We start from the raw sequence: 24,203 nt of genomic DNA on the forward strand, positions 1-24,203 counted from the left end.
ACAAGACTTTGAATAGCTGTGTTTTGTGCTTGCTTGCCCATGGGTGGAGTACAGTGCTGCATTGTAGAGTTTTGTGGTTCAGGAGTATTTTGTTTACAGTGCACTTTACTTGCAGTATGTTGTTATGGAGATGCATACAGAAAAGCGTGGTGAGGAGTCTTAAGTCTGCTGTGGTTTTGGGCTTTAGAATTTCTGTGTGACTGGCCAAAGCTGAAATTAGGTGCTGCTGCTGGGAAGTGGGCTGGTTGATGATGATGGTGATTACGTCAATTAAGATAATGACAAGTAGATGATAAGAAGTGATAATAATGATCAAGTAATGGGAGGATCACAAGAATTAAAACAGCAGTGACTTTGTGGCTTGCCATGATGATAATTATTAGGAGCAGGAGTGTGTAGTGGTTAAGATGATTGTGCCAAACTTTAAAACAGGGGTGTCAAACACATGTTAGTTTAGAGGCCACGTATAGTGCAATTGGATCTCATCTGGTAAAGATGTTTACATTTGATTAAATATCCTTTTAGAAAACATTATGAACAACCAGAAATTTCTTGAGAAGAATATATGTGAACGCGAAATGATTTTATAGATGATATGAAATTGAATTCTAATAATGCATTTATAAACATTCATTATTTTTTATACATTTTATGTGCATTTTATGTGCATATAAAAATATTGTATGTATATTTTGTTTTTAATATTTACTCTTTTACATGTGCATTACAATTTACATATCAAAATGGATCTGAAATCACAAAACATTAAACCCAGGTATCTGAAACTGAAAAACAGTCTTTCACATTATGTTTGGAGGAACTTTTCAAATTTGCAGCTTACTTGGTGAATAGGTTCAACAGTTCAAAAATAGAACAAACTGTAGCATAAAGCGGTAAAATGCAAACAGTGAAATGATTTTGACAACAAAAGCAAATTCATCTAATGCTGCAGCATCAAAGAATGCTTTATTAAAGCTAGTCACAGTGGACGGAGCTTATACCTCATAGCAGCTATTTCTTTTGTAAAGAGTAAGATTTTAAATTAATTTTAAAAAGTTTCTACAATACAAGTGATGCATTCATCCGTCCATCCAACCGTCCGTCCATCCATCCATCCACCCACCCACCCATCCATCCATCCATCCACACTTTTGGAGGAGGATGTAAACATCTAAAAGTGACAGTGATAATACTCAAGTGAAGTAAAAATAACTTCAGATTATGATTAAGTACATGATTTATAAACCTGTTTGGTAACATTTTACCACTGCTTGGCAGTGCTGACTTCCACCACACAGCATCTCTTGAAAGTTATGAGTTTGTGTGTGCTAGAATTGGGGGTGAGGGACTGTGGTTGCCTAATGGGGAATGCAGCAGAGCACAGATGCAACACTGTAATTTACCATCCCAGGAATGTTTTTTCTTTTTATAGCAACAACTTAGTCCCCCCCCCATTTTTCACTCAGACTCTGGCATAAGTTTTTACTCATGTTCACCTATTTTCCTCTGAGAAATCTTGTGCAGCAAGTAATTTTTTTTATTGCTCTCTTTCAGTTCAGATGTGCCAATCACTGTCACCTGCTGATTTATGTAGTACCGTACCTCACTTATCTCACACACTTACACAAACGCACACACAGAAGCCAGCTGTAGCCCCTGTGCCTTCATCATCACCTCTTTCATCTCACCTTTGGTCAACATCGTTTTGTTTTTTCTTATGTGACACAAGGGCTGTGTAGTTAGACAGTAAATCATGCTGAATGAGAGCATCTGCTGGATGACTTTGTACCTAAATGTGCATGTATAATGACTCGGCGCAGACCATGATTGCATTAGTGGCCTCGTTTCTATTAATAAATCCTGTATCTAGTTGAACTCCTGAGTCTTCTCCTTTTTTGGGGGCTGCAGAAGACAAGAAGTTGTATGAGATTTCATTTCTGTGTGTGAAAGACCAAAAGTGAATGTTGGCACTTAATGTTGGTTAACTTAATCCACTACATTCCAGAGAGTAAATCTTGTACTTTCCACACCCCTGCATTTATTTAACAGCTTTTATTATAAATTATAGTAAATATGTCACGCAGCCGATATTAAATATACACCACACTATTGAAGAAGCAGGTTTCAACCCTTTGGCCTCTGAAATTTTACAAAAAGCAGTGTGTAGTTCAGGTCATAGTTCAGATGTCTATCAGAATGTTAACATGCTGTTAGGAAAAAGAAAATGTTAGTTAATCTGAAATTCTGCTTTTAAGCTAAATGTTAAGCCTGATAGAATTTTTAAACTCAAATTTTATAACAAACCCAGAAAATGTCCAGCAGAACTCAACAAGCTGTTGGTTTCATTTTATTTGAATTAGGTGTGTTGGAGCAGGGAGACATCTAAAACCTGCAGGATAGTGGCCCTCGAGGACTGGCGTTTGAGATCCCAGATATAGACAGTGTGTTCAGCGGGTCTTAAAGTGACTGAGGATGACTTTGAGTGACACAAAACTAGATGGTAAAAGAAGAATAAAAGAAAGAAGCCGATAATGGAGAATAACCAGAAGGGATGCTGCACTTTCCTTCCTTACCTTTTTTTCTTTTTGTAAACTGTACACAATGCATGAAGTGCTATTACTACTTATTATTATACTAGCCGTTAATTGATCATAGGAGAGTAAAATTATTGCCATTGCCATTAATTGGCTCAGGATTTTGAAGGATATGTGTGTGTGTGTAAATATCCATGCATTATTTTTCATAAGAAATCATATGAGTCATTTGCGAGAGCAACCTGGATTATGATGCTTTATTTAATTGCATCATCAGTATTAAACATAAAAGTTAAAATGTAAATTTAGTTGTATGTTAAAATCAGATTTTACAACTGATAACTGAAGGGCATCAACATTGTGATGTCTTGAATTGTGGGATGTTTGAGTTGAACCCTTTTGACCTTGTAGTCATATTTGTTCATGCGTTGTGAAACGTCTGCGTCAGCACTGTGTATTTTTAAAGTGCCCCAGGTAATTAACCCATTTTTAGGCATTTGTAGATTCAAGTAAGGAAATCTGATTGAGATCATAAGAATGGGAAATGCAGCTTCTATTTTTGTTCAGTCTGATGGAATCATCCGTCCTTTTACAGTATTTCAGAGCTCTGGCACATTTCATTGAGCCAGCTGGTTGGATTTAAAAAAAGATGCTTTGAGGATCTTCTGGCTGTATCTGTTTCTTCTTCTGAGTCAATATTTTTGAAGTGACTGCAAATTGTGGTTGTCATATTTCTTTATGCTATATTACAAATGTTTTCGACGCATTACTACTTAACATCACTACTACTTGTAGTCACTAGAAAGCAGAACAGAAGAAAGTTCAAGTTTAGTTTGAATAAATATTAAAGTTGGCTAACAGTAGGAAAAAACAGGAGGGGTTACCATGGCACTTCTGTTTGCTTAACCCAGCAGACAAATGGTCACTGGTTTCCTCTCCCTAACACACAGGAAGGAAAAGATTAATCCAGAGGGAAAGAAAGCTTTTTCTCCCTGTCTCGGACACTTTGACCGTCTTTCTTTCACAAAGCATGAAAACAATCTTGTGGCCAAGTCTGAGCTGTGGCCACTTTTTCCTGTCCATTTGAGATGTTTTTGTGAATAACATCTATTCTTTTGTTATTAGAAGAAGAAAAAAAGAATACTTGTTTCATAAGAGAGTTCTATTATTTTTTATTTACTTATTTTTATCAGTACTTGAATGACTACTGTACATCTATGTCTGTCCTAGAATCAGGATTTCTTATTTTATTCAATATCTATGAAGTAACACTGTCTTACTTTGTGATGCTTTATTGGTTGGCAACACCAGTTGAAACAATAACACTAGTGTCTAATCTTCAGTGATTTATGCAGATCATCTTTAAATGAGTGCCAAAGTTAAACTGCAGTGATAGTTTTGTCTACCTATTCAGCCTGTGACTCGTTTCTCACTCCTATATTTTTAGCGTGATTTTCAGAAGTCTGCTTAAAGACAAACCAAGCAGTGAACATGGCAGAGTATACTGCAGCACATCAGTCAGCTGTTTCTCTCTGAAACTGGTAACCAAAATGTGTGAACATCTGAAATGCATTTGCCTCATAGCCACGGACACATCTCCATCTAAGTTATCCTTCTCAGTAACTGCTAGCTGTGCAAATGAGTTACTGTTTGCTCTTAAGCTCAATATGTCAACAAAACTACAGTAATGTCAGAGTTGTGTTCACAAGTAGTTCCACAAGGAAGTAACCAGCAATCCACCTCAACAGTTAAAGTCCACAAGATTAGGCTATCTCAACAATGTTTAGGAGATTTTCACAAGGTTACACAGTAAAGTAGCCTATTAAGTTTGGTTATTAGATAATCAGTGCGGCTACACCACTTCAGCCTTAAAACTCATGCTTAGCTCATAAAAGACTAAAGAAACTATGAAAATTTACAGTTTGCATGTCAAGACTTGACCTTTGCAGAATGAGTTCACACTTGTTAGTCCTGAAGAAAGAACTTGATTCCAACAAGAAAATTAAATGGCAAGCATCTTTATGATGTAATCATGCTAGTCTTCTCTCATCATTTCAGCTTTTCAGATGTGTTGCTCTTCTGAACTGAACAGACTCACATTTTGATTGTATTTTAGGCAAGAAATTAAATGCTGGAAGCATCATCAAAGTCTGCTTCACTTTATTTTTCTTGCTAAAATTTGTTGGACCGTTATTAAATGACAAAAATAATGGGTATAGGCATTTATTGCAAGTAAAAACAAAAGACCAAGTTATTATCTAAGTTTACTCAACATTTGTTTTGTTTCTCTTGTGAAATAAATTTCATCAAATAGATGAGTGTGCAGCAGTGGAGAGAGCCGCTGCAGCACCTTGAGAGCTCAAAGAGGATGAGGAGGAGCCGCTTTCCTCAAGCCATAAAACTGCTTAATAAGACCATTGTTTCTTCCAATAACTCTTGTATATCCTATCTGAAAGCATATACCGTTGCATTTGTTTTAAATAGGCATCTTTTTTCAGCTTTAACTGCCACAGTTAATTTAAACATTTTGATTTTGTATATTTACAGTTGTGTTCACCACATAATGTATAGAAGAATTAGTAATAATGTAAAAAAAATTTGACTGAACAGCTACTACTAATTAAATTGTACTAAATAAATCTGTATATGTTGAAACAAAAAAACATTTGGATTTGCTCTCTGGTGTCAGTGGTGTCAAGTGACACAATATCCAATATGAGCTCAAAGAGCGTGCCACTGTGGTTATTATTGTACTGCTGCCTTTTATCTTTTATTTTCTAAAGGCAACCTTGCCACGATAGCGGCTTTATGCAACCTAAAATGTTTTCACACATGAATACTGGTTATTTACTGGCTAACGTGCAAACTGTTTGGTCTGGGCTTTTGCCACAGTTGCCATTCACACAAGCACTTCATTGAGGGAGGGACTGTTCACAAGTGTCTAACTAGAATGTAAAGTAGGCAAAATGTTATGCAAAAACACATAGAAGCAAACATGGAAATATCCACTATCTAAAATTAGCTTGTCTCACCAAGATGCAAAATTTGAATTTTTAAAATTGTAATACATTTGTTTATAGACACCTGATAATGGTTTGCCCAACTTATATTTAAACTCTCTATCAGATACTTGATAAAATAAGGAGGATAAATGGCTTGCTGGATTATGTGCACAGCTGTGACAAAGCACCTGTATGTCCAAAGTTGGCTTCTCTCGATGAGATAATTTTTTACCACTGGATTAGATTCATAAGTAAAAGATTTAGCAGCTTGTTACCTTACACATTAGCAGCTAATGCTAAGACGTTGTGCTCCACCATGTTCAACAAGCACTGGATATTTTGAAAACAACAGGAAGTGATGTCACCATACACATATGTGCTTTAAAATAAATCTGATAATGAATTTAGACAACAATCTTTTCTCATATTAATGAAGTGCATGTAGATGTGTCAGATCAGATTATTACAGTAATCTGATTACTCCCAGATATATGATTTTGATCATGTAAACAGGCTCAGTGCTTTATAAAAAGTCTTTAATATTCAAGAAAAATTGGTGTTGTACATAAATATCTGTAAATGAATCGATATAGAATCAGATTTAACAGAAATCTAATTGATTTAGGCTGTTGTGAATGGAATCAAATCAATTCAGGAAATTAGTGTTGATGTCCTGCCCTGAGTGTCACTAGCTGATATACCAGAGATTTCATGAGGGGCCTGGGTGGAAAATCTCTGCAAGAAGTGAATGTGAAAGGCAGCTGTAGAACACAGGAACACAATGTGTTAAAATGAATTTATAAGCATGTAATGCAGATTTACCAGGATTACTCTCACACTGCTGTGTTGTGCTTTTTGGAGAGGGGGAATATTTAAATGCAGAAACAAAATCAAACAAATTATATTATTAATAAAATGAAAAGACTCATTCTTGAATGTTTCTGGCTTTTGTATAATTTGGTGCTCCAGCCAATAATTGCATTTGCCTTTAGGAGTTTGATGATATTTAAACACTGATGACAGCGATTTAAATGTCATTTTAACAATACATGAACTATGTGTTAAATATTATATGTAGAGGTAAAATGATGGCAGGCTACTAAAAATTCTTAAAGGGCTTTTTTTCCCACTGTGTGTCAATTTCAACACTCCCTCAGATGCAATCAAACTTGGCAAACAGGATACTGAGAAAAACACTATTGTCTCACAGCTGGGAAGTAGAGTAATTTCCTTTGAAAAAAAAAGCTAATATTTTCACAAATGTTGTCACCATTACGAGTGTGACAGCATTCAGTTTGAATTACATCTTAAGAAATGAACATAAACACTTTAATGCACATCTTCACTAACAAAGTGTGACAAAAAGGCTCCATGTAATAAATAATCTAAAAAAATTTAGATTTTCTTTAATTAAACATTTGGTCAAACCAAGTTAATACATGTTTTAGAGCTTGTGGCAAGTTTTGCCGTTATTAATCACTCATTAATACTTTATAAACTATTTATAAACCATTATTTAACTGAACACTCAATAGTTATAAAATTGTATATTACAGATTTAACATTATAAATATGGCAGCTAATTTGGACAGCCTGCAAACATCTGATAAAAGATGCATTAAAAAGTTTAACCTATTTCATCAGTTATTTAAAATGAATTTACTTTAAAAAATTAATAAAAATGTTTTTTTGTTTGTTTGTTTTGAAGTTTCCAAAAATTGAGTTATAAATTATTAAAATACATGATTAATATAATAAGTATCAATTCCTATTTTTCTAGTATGCACACAGCTGGTCACCTTTAACAGTAAGAAGGAAACAACCAAACATGCATCACTAGGAATGAAGTTTCAGAACTACCTCTATTTTTCTCAATATTGATCATTCTGAATATTGGTTGCTACTGGAATCGGCTACAAAGAAAGCTATTAGGTTAAAAAAATAAAAAAAATAAAAATTCTGTTATTGTTTTTCATTAGTTTACTGGAAAGTTGCAGATAACACCATATGGAAGGAAGTCTTAATTATGTGTCATGAATCCCACTGACGCTTTGATCCTTTAACTCCTGTTCATGTTTGACCTGTCATTTCCCCTCTACCAGAGAAGTTTGCAAGTGCGGCTTTTTTGATCTTTGTTCTTATCCTCTGTGACTTGTTTCAAGTTAACTGAAGCGAGCTTCAGACTTTTGTATTTTAGCACTTATAAGCACTTATATATTTCTATGCAGTAACGTGCGAGATCCAAGAGCCGCTGTCTACTGGCCTCTACATCAACTTAAAAGAGAAAGCATGGGTGAATGGTGTGAAAGTGTTTTCCCAGACAAATGCTCTAATCCACTGGACCAGCACCAGGACACCCCCATTTGGCAGAAAAATCCTTTGTACCCAAGGTCTGACTTTTGTTTTTTTTCTTTTGGTTTTTTTTTTTTTTTTTTTTTTTGAGTGCATAATTCTTGGATATCTAGTTTTCTTCTCTTAATTAGATTTGTGTTAAAACACAGCAGTAAGATAAACAGGCTTTTTCCCCTTTGATAATTTTTTTTACGATTACTTGAAATAACAGTTATGAAGCATTAGAATAAACCTGCTATTGTCATCTCAGCTTTAAGTTCTAGTTGTGACGTTTTAAACATATCTTTGTTATCATCCTGCTAATGGACCGTGGAATGAGAAGCTCTAAAGCCAAGAAAACCAGTAAGTGGACATTTGAGTTCCCAAAGGTCTTAAATGATCCTTCATGGTGAGACATATTTAGCTTTCCTCCATGGTCTCATCAGTCAGGCGGGTGGGTTGACGTCAGTGCCACCAAGGGATCAACAGGACCTAAAAATTGGCATCTTCCACTCACAAGAGAGTCATAATACAATTTGTTAAAAAAAAAAACTGTATTAACAAGAAAATCAGGCAGTCCTTAAAAGTAGATATTTGAAGTATAATTCCATGTCAAGCTGCCTTTTAACTTCTCACAGTCCTGTCGGAGCACTGACATCATCAAGTCAGTTGCTCTTCACAGTTAGAAGCAGGTTAAAAGTCAGGGGTGACAGAGCTTTTTCTGTCACTGCTCACAGACTATGGAACAGACTGCCATTTAACATTGGATCAGCAAAGAGCATTGGGCATTTTAAAATTTTTTAAAATTAAAAATTATTATTAAAAACACACCTTTTCTTACTGGCTTTTTCTCCACCTTGAGCATTTGAATTGAGTTTTTATTGTATTAGGTATTTTATGCTATATTAATGTATTTTATGTCATTTTAGTCTGTAGTTTATTTTACGAGTTAAATTGGTTTATTCTATTTGTATAATGGCCTTGGCCTTCTGACTGCTCTGCTTTGAACAGCACTTTGGTCAACTGAGGTTGTTGTAAATGTGCTTTATAAATAAATTTTAACTGAAATGAAATTCATTTGAAGAAACAAAGAACATTTTTTTCTTAACTTTTTGGACAAAAACCTTTTCCTGTACCAAATCTTTCCCAGTGAGGATTATCAGTTTTTCTGCTTTGTATTTCTGCAAATACGATACTGTTGCATTAAGTCACTTGATAAAACATCTTAGCAGGTGTAAAATGTTTCTTTACAAGTAAAAGGTTACTTTGAGGATAGTGAAGTTACACATTTAACAATGGTCCATTCCTCCTAAAGAAGTCAAAAAGGAGTCAACTAAGAACAGATGTACTGGTACTGTAGTATCAACACATGAACACAGTTACAGTTAAACCAGTTAAAATATACAATGCTGTGATAAAAGCACTTGGAGTATTTCACTTTAAAGCTACTGTATCTTGTAAACTTCCTTTTATTCCACTGTTTTCCCCTGCATCATCCATCCATTCATCTTCTGCCGCTTATCCAGGGTTGGGTCGTGGGGGCAGCTGCCTAAGTAGGGAAACCCAGACTGCCCTCTCCCCGGCCACATTCACCAGCTCATCCGGGGGGATCCCAAGGTGTTCCCAGGCCAGCCGCGTCCTGGGTCTTCCCCGGGGCCTCTTTCCAGTGGGACGTGTCTGGAACACCTCACCAGGGAGGTGTCCAGGAGGCATCCTGTCCAGATGCCCGAGCCACCTCATCTGGCTCCTCTTGATGAGGAGGAGCAGCAACTCTACTCTGAGCCCCTCTCGAATCGCCAAGCTTCTCACTCTCTAAGGGAGAGCCCGGCCACCCTGCAGAGAAAACTCATTTGGGCCGCTTGTATTTACGATCTTGTTCTTTCGGTCACCACCCAAAGCTTGTGACCATAGGTGAGGGTAGGAATGTAGATCGACCGGTAAATCGAGAGCCTTGCCTTTTTGCTCAGCTCCCTCTTCACCACGACAGACCGATGCAGAGTCCACATCACTGCAGATGCCGGACCAATCTGCCTGTCGATCTCCCACTCTATCCTTCCCTCACTCGTGAACAAGACCCTAAAATACGTGAACTCCTCCACTTGGAGCAGGACCTCATTGCCGACCTGGAGAAGGCACTCCACCCTTTTCCAGCTGAGGACCATGGTCTCGGATTTGGAGGTGCTGATTCGCAGCCCAGCCGCTTCACATTCGGCTGCGAATCGCTCCAGTGAGAGCTGAAGATCACGGCCCAATGAAGCCAACAGAACCACATCATCTGCAAAGAGTAGAGACCCAATCCTGAGGCCACCAAACCGGATCCCCTCAACACCTTGGCTGCGCCTAGATATTCTGTCCATAAAGGTTATGAACAGAATCGGTGACAATTCTAAGAGTGTCTAAGATGTGTGGCCGCAAGTCTGATGATACGACTGCAAAGTCAATCATCGAACTGCGGCCTAGTGTCCTGGTGCCAAGTGCACATGTGGACACTCTTATGCCCGAACAAGGTGTTCGTTATGGACAATCCATGACGAGCACAGAAGTCCAACAACAAAACACCACCCGGATTCAGATCAGGGGGGCTGCTTCTCCCAAACACGCCCCTCCAGGTCTCGCTGTCATTGCCCATGTGGGCATTGAAGTCCACCGGCAGAACAAGGGAGTCCTCGGAAGGAGTGCTTTCCAACACCTTCTCCAAGGACTCCAAAAATGGTGGGTACTCTGTACTGCTGTTTGGTGCATAAGCACAAATAACAGTCAGGACCCGTCCCCCACCTGAAGGTGGAGGGAGGCTACCCTTTCATCCACGGGGTAAACCCCAATGCACAGCCGCCAAGTCGGGGGGCAATGAGCATGCCAACACCTGCTCGGTGCTTCTTACCGGGAGCAACTCTAGAATGGAAGAGGGTCCAGCCCCTTTCAAGGACAGTGGTTCCAGAGCCGAAGCCGTGCGTTGCGGTAAGTCCAACTATATCTAGCCGGAACTGCTCAACTTCACGCACCAGCTCAGGCTCCTTCCCCGCCAGAGAGGTGACATTCCACATCCCTAGAGCTAGCTTCTGCAGCCGAGGAACAAACCGCCAGGATCCCCGCCTCTGGCAGCCGCTCAGCTCACACTGCACACAACCCATATGGCCCCTCCTGCAGGTGGTGAGCCCATGGGAGGGGGGGGGGTTATGTCACCCTTTCAGGCTGAGCCCAACCGAGCCCCATGGGCAAAGGCCTGGCCACCAAGCGCTTGCCTCTGTGCCGCGCTTCGTCTGGTCCCTCTCCTAGACACCTGTTTGCCATGGGCGACCCTACCAGGGGCATAAAGCCCCCGACAACATAGCCACGAGGATCATCAGGACACGCAAACCCCTCCGACATGGTAAGGTCGCTCAGGGAGGAGTGGCGTCTCGTGGAAAATGAATATAAAAATAATAAATAACAAATTTGAGGGTAGGCCTGGCATAAAAAAAACAACTGATGGGTTTTCCTGGTTTATCTGAAAACCTTTTTAGACAGATGGGTCTTGGAGGCATTTCCTAACCTTGAAAAAATTTGATCCTTTTAAATTTCCATTGTGCATTTGAGCCAAGCCATCAAAGTTCATGTAAAGCTTTCATTATTTGTTGATAAATAGAGGAGGAGTGGACAATGTGAGATCTGCTTAAATAAGTTTGACAGCACTGGTTCTAGAACTGGTCATGTGACTGCAATTCAAATCAGTGGATTGACCCTAGAGCAGAGCAGTCATGCAGTCTATACACAGTGAATAGGCATGCATTTGTATTCATGTTAAAGTCACAGAGTTCAACTTTATTTTCATTTGGTTTATTGCTATCATTATTATTATTATTATTATTATTATTATTGTTGTTGTTATCATGGTTGCTATTGTATTTTTTTTAATTCAATATTTTTCCAGTGCATCATCATAATTAAATTAAATGAAAAATACTTTATTAATCCAGATAAGGAAATTTTAAAGTTGTAGAGTGTTATATATAGGTATGTTTTTTTCTTTTTTTAATGGAAATCATTCATTGCCATTCAAACTAAAATGAGCTATCTAAGATGCTGTTCCAGAGGACAGTGGCTGCTGGCAGAATGACCTCAAACCTGAAGCTGCTTCTCATTAAACACACACTGTTTTTTCCTCATTGCAAATACACAAACTTATAGAAGATGTGCAACACTTTAGTGTAGACTCTGAAGGATCTTAACTTCCTAGATTCCTTTGTCCTCTCTGTGGACACCTTCTGTGTTGCATTTCCAGTCTAATCTGTTGTCCAGCTGAGCTCCCAGAAATCTCTATTTTTAAAAATGCTTATCTGCCAATATATGACTATTTTGAATTTAACAAAGCTAAACTTTAACTAGTCTGCAGTAACTATAAAAAAACAAAACAAAACAAAAAACATTTATTTTACACAATTCTGCACACCTGACCAGTGCTTCTGGCTTTTGTGAAACTGGGTCAGTTTGTCACGCAGGAACCATGGCAAATGAAATTTTGGATTTTTTCTTGTATTTCTCTTTTCAATAAAAGACTTAAATGTGTTTTAAGCCAGAAAAAAAGAGATTCAAAGAAGTTTTTCAAACACAGGCTTTCAAATTGTAATCAAACTCTGTTTTCCTTTTATTTTTGAAATCAACAGCCTTCTTCCTGCTTACTGCCATTATTATCTATATGGAATGTCCACTACAGTTTTTCTTGCTTCTTTGACAAAAACAAGGACTTCCAAAGTTTGGCCCGCTGTATTAGACATCACACATCTTTCAGTCATTGCTTCATATCCCTTTACTACATTATTTTTACTGTCTCCCGCTGATCCAGAGCCATGTAGTGAGTTTTGTCTTCTGTCTGTCTTTAAAAGTTCTCAACCCTCTTGAACTGATGTTTAACATGAGGTAAAAGGCACTATTTAAGTATCTTAAAGAGCTGTGTTCTCCTCTTACCTAGGAGGGAGGACATTTTTTCTGTAACTCAACTCTGGATGTCTAACAGGAACCAAAAACTGTCCATGTTTTTAAAAAGCATCCTAAAACACCAATGCTTTAATTTGTTTGCCTTGGAACTGATGTTGATCTTATTTCTTAAAAATGAGTTAATCTAATTTTATATTTTTTTCATTTACTTCATGTTTTTCTTTCTACTGTTTGTTCTCTCTCTTTGGGTCTATAAAATACATAAACCCTCCTATCCATTCAGTCCCACAAACGGTCGTCAGTTTTCATAAGCTAATGCAAGGACGTGTACTAGAGCTGAAAGACGGTGTGCTGCAATATCTGATATGAACATAAACAGTTTTCATCCAAGAAAGACCCTGAATCACTGCTTTTTTCAATTACTCTGATCAAGTATAAAAATATGTTTGTGTCTGCTTAAATTGTCCTCTAGAAAATACTTTTGTATAGATGAAGTGATGCATTTCCTGTTCCACATTTAAGTATAATAAAAGAGAACAATATACTAAACAGCAGCTCCTCCAACTTTTGTGTTTTGATGGAAAAACATTAGATTTCTCAGTAACCACATGCTTTCATGTTTGAGTTTAAAGTGTAACCAGCACGTTCTGCTGGTGTGTTTGTGTGCAATAGTTGCAACAAGGGCCAAACAAAGTAAAAGAAGAAACTGACATTTAGAACTCAAATGATGGTGGAAACAAAAGTAAATGTCACACACTTTGGCATTTACCTGGAAAGATACCTATTTTCTTAAGAAAAGTAATCCATCTGGTGAGTTTTCCTGTTGCCTGTTTTATCGCATTATCACATCCTTCCACCCATTCCTCCACTTTCTCATGACTGCATCAGCCTCATTCTCAGTCATTCTCATCAGTGAATAAGTATATAGACTCTGGCATGTTAACCACATGGAGTGGGTGTGTCTGTTAGGCAACATAATTATGTGGGAGTGTGTGACTGTACCTTAAATGTCATGAAATGTTAGGTAAAAAAGAAAAAGAAAAAAAAGTCAGGCTGGGGTCACTTGCTGTAGATTGATTTCTGAGCAAAGTTTTTTTTGTGGACAGCAGAGCTGAGATCTTCAAGGCTTTTGTTGCTCTGAATATTATGCTGAATTCAGTATTTCTTTCACTTAAAAACCATATTCACCCCCAATTTCTTTCTTTGTTAATTGTAAGAACAAGAAGATGTAAATCTCTTCAAAAATGTCCTTATCTGTTTACAGCTTTGATGTGGAGAATGGCCCATCTGCCAGCTGCAGCCCTCTGGACCCTCAGGCCTCCCCCGGCTCTGGTTTGGTCCTCCACACCAACTTCCCAGGACATAACCAGCGCAGAGAGTCCTTCCTTTATCGCTCTGACAGTGACTATGAACTGTCCCCCAAGTCCATGTCACGAAACTCCTCCATCGCCTCTGAACTGTAAGTTGAAACAAGTGCATATAGTTGTTTTATACACAGATACATTTAAATAACAATGCAAACAGATAATATTTGATATTTAGACTAAAATAATTCCTGGATATGGCATTTATTTACCTCTTTTTACTTAAAATGAACATGTTATAAAAACTTTTTTTTCTGTGTATGTACAGTATATGGTGTCTGTAGTGACTACCAACTCAAAAACTGGACACAGCGGTGTTGTTGGTTTGGGGCTGCCCAGGGTGTCATTCATTTCATTCAGTGAGTTGCTCAGAGCAGCATCCATCATGCTATTTATAGTGGGTGCTACACATCCTCCTGAACACTATAAATTAGGAAAGCCTTTAAAATGCCTTAAATTTAGATTTGGAAATTGAGCATTTACTTACTCAAACCAATGAATCTCCAGATGCTTAAATTATCCTTTTACTTTACTGAAAGAAAGTAAGTGGTTAAAACCTGCAAAGCTGCCTGTGACAGTCATTGCCATTTTCCCTGGTTTCCCAAAGTTGTAATTAAAACATAACATGTCACTCAAGCCAGTTATACTCTAAACATAAATATTTTAGACCTAATATTACTAACCAAAAATTATTTCTATCTGGACATTTGAGCCGGTTTGAGTAATCACTCTTCTGTCTGATATCCTTCTAAATATAGTTTTGGATGAGAAATGAGGAGAGTGAGAAGTCAGAATAGCATAGACGATGATATGAGAATGTAATGTTAATTTTACAGAAGAAAAATAATCAAAGTATCTAGTAAATTTTGTATGCGCTAAATAAAGACTTTAAAAACTTTAAAGAATTGTATTTTTAAAAGGGGTATTACATTTTAAGACACACACAATTGATTGTGTTGAATAGGATGCTCTTGTAGGTTACACAGAAATCATCAATAACAGCTGTGTAATATGCAGATTTTCAAAATACATGTTACAAATTGATACAATATTGTGTTTTTAAATTATTATAATTAATTAATCATGTAACTTGGTTAATATCATAATCACATGATCTATTTTGATCTGAATGTCTCATGATTAATAGAAGGAAAGTGCCTTACAGATGTAGAAACAAGCCGTTTTTTGTTGTTTTCCCTTTAACCTGATGTTTAACTGAAATGCTGCAGATAGTAATATTGTTATACTGACAGCAAAATTAAGTTCAGTAAAGTGACACCACAGATTAGTATGTATAACTATTCTTAAGTACATCCTCTTTTAAATACATGCACATCACAGGAGCTAAAGCAGACTGAACTACTGCACTGCCCTCTAGTGGACATTTTGATGATACTCTAACAGGAAAGTATTACTTGTGTTTTAAGTTTCTCACTGACTTTGTAACCTAATTTAGGAATCTCAAAGTCCAGTCCTCTAGAGTTATTGTCCTGAACGTTTTAGATGTTTAATTGCTGCGACACACCTGACTCACATTAATGGGTCATTAAGAGGCTTGTACAGAACTTGACAACAAGGTGTTGGAGAGAACCATTTCATTTGAGTTATGTGTGTTGCAGCAGTGAAACAACTAAAACATGGACTGGAGTTGAAGCTCTCCGATTCATAATATATAAAATAATTTAAAACCCCAAAAGGAGTTGTTGTTGTTTTTTTTTTGGTTGTTGTATCTCATTTCAGAAGCACAAAAAAAGGGTCACTCAAACCACAACCACTCCTCCCACAATCCATGGCATACTTCATAAACTTGGACTACTCCTTCAGTCAGTCATAGTAATGAAGGTGCCGGGGTCATGGTGCTTTGTGGCTACACTGACTAGCCTTGACTAAACCAACAGATTATTAGACATTAATACCTAAGAAAAAATACAAATATGCATCTTGGAAATGAACAAACAGGAATCCTCACCCATCATGTTTCAGGATTCTTCTTCTTTGGAAGATTTAAACATAGTTGAAAATTTTTAAAACCTGAAAAATTTAATTTTTTTCACTAAAGGTTTGTCTGCATTTAGTCACGACTAGTGCACAGTAGCTACCAGAGATTTCAGATTCATATAGATTATTACACTTTCAAACTCTGAGCCCAGAAAACACTGGTATGTGCTGTATATTGTGTTTGAAGTTTCATGTTTTTCACCAGATTGTTTCTTGTGTATTTACAGACATGGTGATGACCTGATCGTGACTCCTTTTGCTCAGGTAAACATTTCATTGTTTCACAAGGTTCTCCTCTGGTTTTATTGGGCCTTATTTAGTAGTACAATACAAAATAGGTAAGAAATAGCGCTTTAGAGTAAATGTACAAATGTTCTAACTAGGCTTGAAATGAGCATGATTACGTAAATATTTACCCAAGCTCTACAACTAAATAAAATATTTAACTGGACAGTCAAGGAAAAAGTAAAAAGACAACTTGTTCACAAGGGATCCTCCTGATTCTCTCTCCTTCTGCCTCCCTAAGGTTTTGGCAAGCCTTCGCAGTGTAAGGAATAACTTCACTGTACTGACCAACGTCCAGTGTGCCTCCAGCAAGTAAGTATCACTGAATCAAGGGCTAGCTTAATTTTGAGAAATATTTTGGATAGACCCTAAAGAACCTCAAAAATGTGCCAAGAATTAAGTCCACTTATGTCCTTGGGGGTCACATTTTTATTCTTTTTATTAAAAAAGAACGCCATAGGCATTGTCTTTTTTCCTACATGGATGTCCACATTTGTTGTGGTTCTTAATAACAAAATCAAAGGAAGTTGCGGATGAATGAATTCAGTCTATAACTTAATTATTTTACCACAAGGTGGAAGTATTGAGCTGTAAAGATGTTGGTGCAAGATGTGTGACATCACTGCTGTTTCCTGCTGTTTTACAAAAAAAAGACAAAAAAAAAAAATGTCCTTAAATGACAATGAAGGCAACGCAGTTCTTTAGAGCTGCAGCAGCAGTCACCTCCAGCATCATCACTCCCAGAGGATTTGTGACTGCAGAGCCAGATTTTCTGGAAATGTGAATGTAGGCCACCTTTCTCTGTGTTCCTCACCGAGAGGGTTTATGATTGTGTGATTTAATTTCTAAAGTTGCAGAGAGCTATCTGCTTGTATTAACACACACTTTGGTGTATTGGCTGCATGAAGCCAGTCTGACCTACATTCAGCTCTGACACCCCATATAGAGAAGAGTTGGGATTGAGACGTGTGGGAAGATGTGGACCAATATGTTAATATACACATATAGTTTATTTACTCTACCCTCGAGAGGAGGTTAGGTTGGGAATTCACTGATTTACTGTCTGTCGGTTCTTGCATACATAAAACAAACATGCAGAGTCTCTGTTTACGTCTGTTGTCAATGCTTGTTTGCTTTTTTTGTTGTTTTGTTTTTTCTGTGAATGTTGGACGATTGATCATTATGACATTGCATTTTAGTTTGTAATTTTTCTTTTTTGAGTTAGGGTTTAAACAAGTAAAGACAGTTCGAGTCACTTATTAATTCACAGTGAAATGATGAAAACTGATGAAAACTTTGTCCATACAAAACTTAGTGCTGCTATAATGTAAACAGAAAGCTCAGATTTAAATTAAACTTTAATAAAAGGCACAAAGGAAATAGTTATAGTTTAATAAATCTTGAGTCTAAACAGAACTGTTTCATATTCCTTTTTTATGTATAATTTTAAGTCAACCAATTTGCCCACTTCTTCTCTCAGGATTGGTTGAAACTATTTATGATCACTTTAATAAATATGTCTGTGTGATGTGCAGGTGAAACTACAACCATTAGACTCTTAAAACATAATTAAAGGGGAAATGCCTCAATTTTTAAAATGCACATGGTTGCATTTTATGCCAAACTGAAACCTTTTCCTAAGCTTAACCACATTCCTGGATCATAACATCACCTAGACCAAGAGGAATGGTGTCATTTTGGACTCAAAAGTGAAACTGAGTTTTATTGGTCAAACCAGTGTGTGCTAAATGGAAGTTTTATAAGTTACACCTCTGAACGCTCTTACTCTGCTTGCCACACCTCCTGCATCATAGCTTTGATGCATCGCAAACCTTGAGCATTTCTCAGAAATACAACTGGCTTTGATGAAACTAGGAATGTAGGCAGGGAAAAAGCGACCCTGACTTAATATAATAAATACTGAACTCCAGCATCTCTGAAGTTCACACATTTTGAAACACTTTACACTTTTCAGGGATTAACTGTTAAGCCAGATTATATGTTGTGTCCCCCTAAAGTTCATGATAAAAAACAGAAACTGAAATTGTAGTCGGTTGAGCTAACTTTTGTACTAGATATATTTTTTTGTACAAGTTACTGCAATGAGTGAGTTTAAGTAAGCTGATGCATAACATCAGAAAATAGTATACAGTATATAAAGTAGGTATATATTTTATTTAATGACATCTGTTTTCTTTCTGACTCTCTTGTTGATCCAGGAGGTCTCCTGCAGCAACAACACAGCCTCCAATCACCAGAGTTTGTCTCCCAGGTAAAAATGCTCACAAGAATGTCTTGCTACGTGTCTGGCCTCTGTAAAGCTGTTACTTATCTGGTTTAAATCTGGCCTGGACATTCTTCTACTTCTAATTTTCCTCATCCTCATTACTCTTTCCCTCCCTCACCTCTTCCTTTGTCTTATCCCTTTCTCATGAGTTTGCCTACGTGACGGCTTTCACTTTTTTTTACCATCTGTCTGCAGCTCCAACGTTGTAGTCCAGACTACTTTGTCATCAAATTCATTAACCTTGTCCAAACAATTAAACTGGCAGTTCAGGCAAACATCCATGCACATGCAGACTCACACACTGCAAGTTCGATTTAAGCGGCTCAAACTCAAAGATAACAGCGATACTCCCCTTTGGTCTCTCAACACATTTGATTTTACGCAGCTGTTTGTACTTTTCTGTACTGCACACTGTGAGTGTTTTGTGCACATACACGTCCAGGCCAATATGATGCAGTGTGTAAGCATGTGTGGTCAAGTACTGATGACTGTGTGCAAAGAGCATGGTCCTGCTGGTTCACTGGCTCAGTTAAGACCATTTACACAGAGACAGAAGAAACATGCATATATTTTAGAGCATGTTAAAGAGTGAAATATGATTTAAAATTTAATCAAAAGGTTGTTTTTATTATTATTATTTTTATAAAAGGTTCATGTATATGGAGAACAAAATCACAAAGACTTAAATAAACATAAGTAAAGTTGACTTGACTTAATATGAGAACTTTGCGTGCAGATCTTCTTAGTTCAGCATGATAACTTGCTAACTACAGCTGTACCTGAAGATGGAGTAGAGCGTTGTTTTAGGGTCCTGTCTGACCACAGAGGACAGTAAGGTTATGCAGACATCATATTTTTCTTTTCAACAGTCTGGAAACGACATGGGATCGTTAGTGCACGGGAACACTGATGAAGACAAAGCTCTCGATAAGCAGCCATCACAGAACAGGACTGGCTGGGAGACTAGCATGACACCTAGTAAATTTTATTTTTGTTGTTTGGCAAAACAGTGACCTTTCTCAAACAGAGAAGTGGTCCTTTAAAAAAAAAAAAAAAAAACTTGTGTACATATCCTGCATATGCATGTACATCCGTGGAGTATTTATTTATTAAATTAAATTAATTACAAGTAAAATATCAAAAACATTCAGATCCATATCTTTAAAGCTAGCTTTTATTATCCACACTTACTGAGTTTAAAAGTTCTGAACGCCTCAAATGACATCATTTTGTGTATTTTTGTTATAGAGATCCTTTCAATAAAACATCTTATAGCTTTTCAGCATTATGGTGGAATTCCTGGTTAGTGTTTTTGACTGGTATGATGGCAGCAGCCTAAACCAGGTAAAACTGCGTTCTTACAGCAAAAAGCAGGCTTAGAAAAAGACAATATTAACATAAAATGGATAAAAAATGAATCATGTTTATTACTTAGGTTGTTGATTGTAACCACTTTTGTTGGGTGTGTTTCTGGTTCAGTTGGAAGAGTGATCATCCTCAGATCAACAGCCCCACATTCAGCAGGCTCTCCTCATGTTGAAGTGCTCTTAAGCAAAGCACTTAACCCTCATATTGCTCCAGACATGTTCACTTGTTATGTTACTAGAGAATAAAACACAGCTTAAGCAGGTAAAAATGTATGAACATTTATGTAAAGGAGTCTTAGAGAAACTCATGAAACTATGTTATTGTGTAAAAAGAGACAAAGATGAGCAACAATGAAACTGAGAAGATTGAGTGTAGTTAACCATCAAACACCCAACACGTTTCATATGAAACTGATTCAAGTTAGACATGACATCAAAGTAAGATTGGAGAAAATGGCGTCTCAGACAGTTTGGCAAAGGTTCTCTTACTTTTGCTTTTGTTCAGAGGTACAACTCAATCCCTTGAGTATTTTTCAATTTAATCTACAAATAATCTGTTTAAACTGTTTCAATTTTCTTATCCCAAACAATAAATAAGTCTTTGTTTCAAAATTGTCATAGTTTATTTACAATCTATGACCTTACATTGTTGAAATTGAATAACAAGTCACAGTAGTTCTGTTTTTTGACATATTTAAGCATCACTTACTCTTGCAGGCAAGTGGACATTTTAAAAGTTCACTGCACTGAAACATTGCTTCATGCAATCTTGCAATCATAGATGAGGTGTCTGATTTAAGTGAGTTCTTATCATGGCATATATGCATCATTGTGAGTAATGTGTGTATGAGTGTGTGTGTGTGTGTGTTGTGGGGAGGTGTTCCTGTGGCTCTGATTGACGTCAGTGTGCCTGTATGTGGCTTCTGTTGACTTCCTGTTAAAGCAGATGGACTGAATTTTCACTTCCTCCTTCAGAACCGCAGCTCATCAGGTGCTCTGAGTTTCTAAGTGTGCGTAGTTGTGTGTGTGCCTGTGTGAGTTTGTGAAATGCGTGTGTATGTGTCAGTACCTCATAAACCAGCTCCATAACGTGCATTAAGACCTTTTCAAATTTGTTCCGTCACTAAATTACCAGCATAAAATGTGTTGTATCAGCTTTGCAAGTTGAACAAGAGGATATGCAGACTCCTCAGTTATGGAAACATTTTTTTTTTTTGGAAAATTGATCATTTACATGACGCTAATATTTTATAAAGTTTTTAATAAGAGCTACAGAATTTGAAAAAAAAAAACTAAAAACTCAAACCCACTGTCCATACAAATTAAAAGTTCTAAAGGATCTCTTGTTTAGTTTTCTTCTTTTTTCCAGTTATATTATAATGAATGACACTTATTCAGGAAGAATTAAGTGCAAAAAACACATCTGATGTCACCCTTGATGATTTCTATCTCCAAAGGTACAGTTTACAGATAGCTGCAGCACCATGCTCTGCAGGTTGGCGGTCTGACATTATTTTAGTAAAGATCATGCCCATACCAAGTTCCTGCTGCAAACAGCTGAAAGAACTATGTAAGTTTATCAGATAATTTAAGAAAGGTGAACTTAATCCTATTATGTGTGTTGAAAATGACAAGATTTTTTGAAGCATTACCTCTAACTCACAAGGATCGAGTTTCTCCTATAACCTCATGTTGAACATTCATACTTAGATTGCTGAAGTTGATTTAAGTTCTACAACCTCAAATTGTTGCAGTTAACTCAAGTTTCTAAAGCTTAATTTTTTGAGGTAACAATTGCCAACTTGTTAAATATGGTCTTCTGATATCTGGTTCCACTTTACAAGCCTTACTAATATCAGTTTTTGTTAGCTACAGTGGAGCTGAAATTGCTTACAGACCACTTGATCAGAAGAAAATATATTTTCAATCTTTTTTTTTTTATTTAATAATGATATCTTCCCTCCAAAAACATACCATTAAATTATTTTAGGACATCTAACCTATAAAAAATTGTTTGTATTAGGTAATATTTAAAGTGCATCCTTTCGTTTTAAACCTCGGGCTGATCAAATCTGGCAGTATTCTGACTTCTGACTGAACAAATGAAGTCTATAAAATGATCTATGAAATAAAACATTTTTAGTTGAAATTTCCTTACTAGAAAATAAACAATGCAGTACATATTTTTGACTAATGTTCTATGTGTGATGCAAATAAATCTACCTAAAAAAAAGTGGTAAATTGGGATGATTTCAGCAGTAAAAATAATTAATATATTTATTTAATTATTAAATTGGACAATTATTTTAAAAGTACCACACAAACTTGAAATAACAATCGATGAAGTTCTTATGATCTCAAGCCACATCCTCACTGTACACTACTGCACAGCCCCCAACCACCACGCAAACACACAAAAACACACATTCATATCTGTCGCCCCCCTTGCTAGCATCCTGTCTAAATCATTTTTGCCTCCATCTTTATTTTTCTTTTCATTCATCTGTTTGTTTCTCTCCATCTATTTGGGAGGGTAATGTTGAGGAGACAGGGGCAGGAAATATGAGACAGGAAGAGAATATCAGATTGTTCCTGTTTTGCTGTCTCTGAACTGTTGTAGTTTGACGGAAGCCAGGAGGAACTGAGTGTCGATGACGCGTGTGCTTGTGTGTGTGTTTGTGTGTCAGCCCACTGGAGAAAAATAGGATGCAGAGAGACAAAGGCCTATTGTCTGGGCCCACACACTGCACAAACATGCACACGCTGACACAATGCTAAAATACATAAATACCTCCAGATCCAAACAGGTGAACCTGTTCCACCTCCTCTTAGGGTACAAAATGAATCATTTTAATTATTTATGCCAAAACTGAAACACTTGCATATTTCGAATACCTCACAGGAAATAAATCAAGTAGATGTTAAATCATGAGTCAAAACAGGTGTGTTTCCTTTATGTAGAGCATCTGCTTTGAAACAGCAAAGGTTCAAAAATATCTGTTTCCCTGGCCTTAATGTTAATTAATGATGTACTAGAACTTTATTATCGTCATTATTATTAAGTCTACATAATATATACTAATCTTTTTTATTTTAAAAAGTGGTAATAAACTAAAACCCAGACAGTGGGGAATGAAACAGATCAGTGATATTTAATTGATTCTACAAGGACTGTAGTCCTGCAGGTTTTCAATGTTTCCCTGCTCCAACACACCTGACTCAAATTAAATAGATCCAGAGTCCTATGAAGTATTGCACAATGACTACTTAATTTGAGTCAGGTGTGTTGGAACAAATAAACATAAAAAACCTGCAGGTTGTGGGATCGAATTAAACAACCCTGAAATTATATATATATATATATATATATATATATATATATCTATATATATATAGATATATATATATAGATAGATTATTGTTATACAAGTGTTTTTATCTTAATTTGACTTCCTGTGTAGCCTTTGACTTTTATAGTACTTAATAGTCCTGTTTGCTGCAAAAAGCTTTGTTCATGTGACTTAGGAAATATCAAAATATTTACTAGAACATTGTTATGGGAGAGGCACCTGACAAGAGACTGATCGAGAGAAACAGCTGAGTATGGTGAGATTGTGAAGAACACTGAAGAAATGTATGTGACTGAAACCACTCTGAATTAACTGGTGAAGACTGTGAGTTGCTGGTTTGATTCAGGCTTTTTGTCAGTTAAAGCCGTTGGTGTGTTTGGGTGATTACAGTCGCCTACATTGGTGCTCTGTTCCCTCCCACTGATCAATATGTTATGGAAATTGGCTGGAACTGAGTGTGTGCATGCTTGCCTGACCCCCTCTGAGTGACTGCCCAGGGCGTACCAGAGCTGGGATAAGCATGGATGGAAGGATGGGCTGATTGTCATTTATTTCTTAAAAATACAATTTATATTGCAGTTTCATTATTTTTACTGAATTTATTTTTAATTACAAATAAACACACATACATACAGGTGGTGTTAATAACTGAGCATCTATACACAGCAGCTGGGATGAAAAAGATATGTTTGCAGCGTTTGTGATAAGTTTCTGAAGCTGCTCTTAATAAAGAATCTTTGTAAAAGGGATACGTATGATTCAGTTTCGTAC

General features: G+C 36.8%; 1 protein-coding gene across 1 annotated transcript in view; it reads left to right on the forward strand.

Moving 5' to 3' along the window:
- pde4ba (phosphodiesterase 4B, cAMP-specific a) overlaps positions 1-24,203 on the forward strand; it is a 178,537-nt gene that overhangs the window by 110,381 nt on the left and 43,953 nt on the right. Inside the window, 4 exon segments of the mRNA XM_042005576.1 lie at positions 14,046-14,240; positions 16,371-16,407; positions 16,670-16,740; positions 18,648-18,700. Of these exon segments, the coding sequence (XP_041861510.1) occupies positions 14,046-14,240; positions 16,371-16,407; positions 16,670-16,740; positions 18,648-18,700 (356 nt within the window).

Source organism: Melanotaenia boesemani, chromosome 14, assembly GCF_017639745.1.
Source record: "Melanotaenia boesemani isolate fMelBoe1 chromosome 14, fMelBoe1.pri, whole genome shotgun sequence".
In the NCBI taxonomy this organism is placed as follows: domain Eukaryota; kingdom Metazoa; phylum Chordata; class Actinopteri; order Atheriniformes; family Melanotaeniidae; genus Melanotaenia; species Melanotaenia boesemani.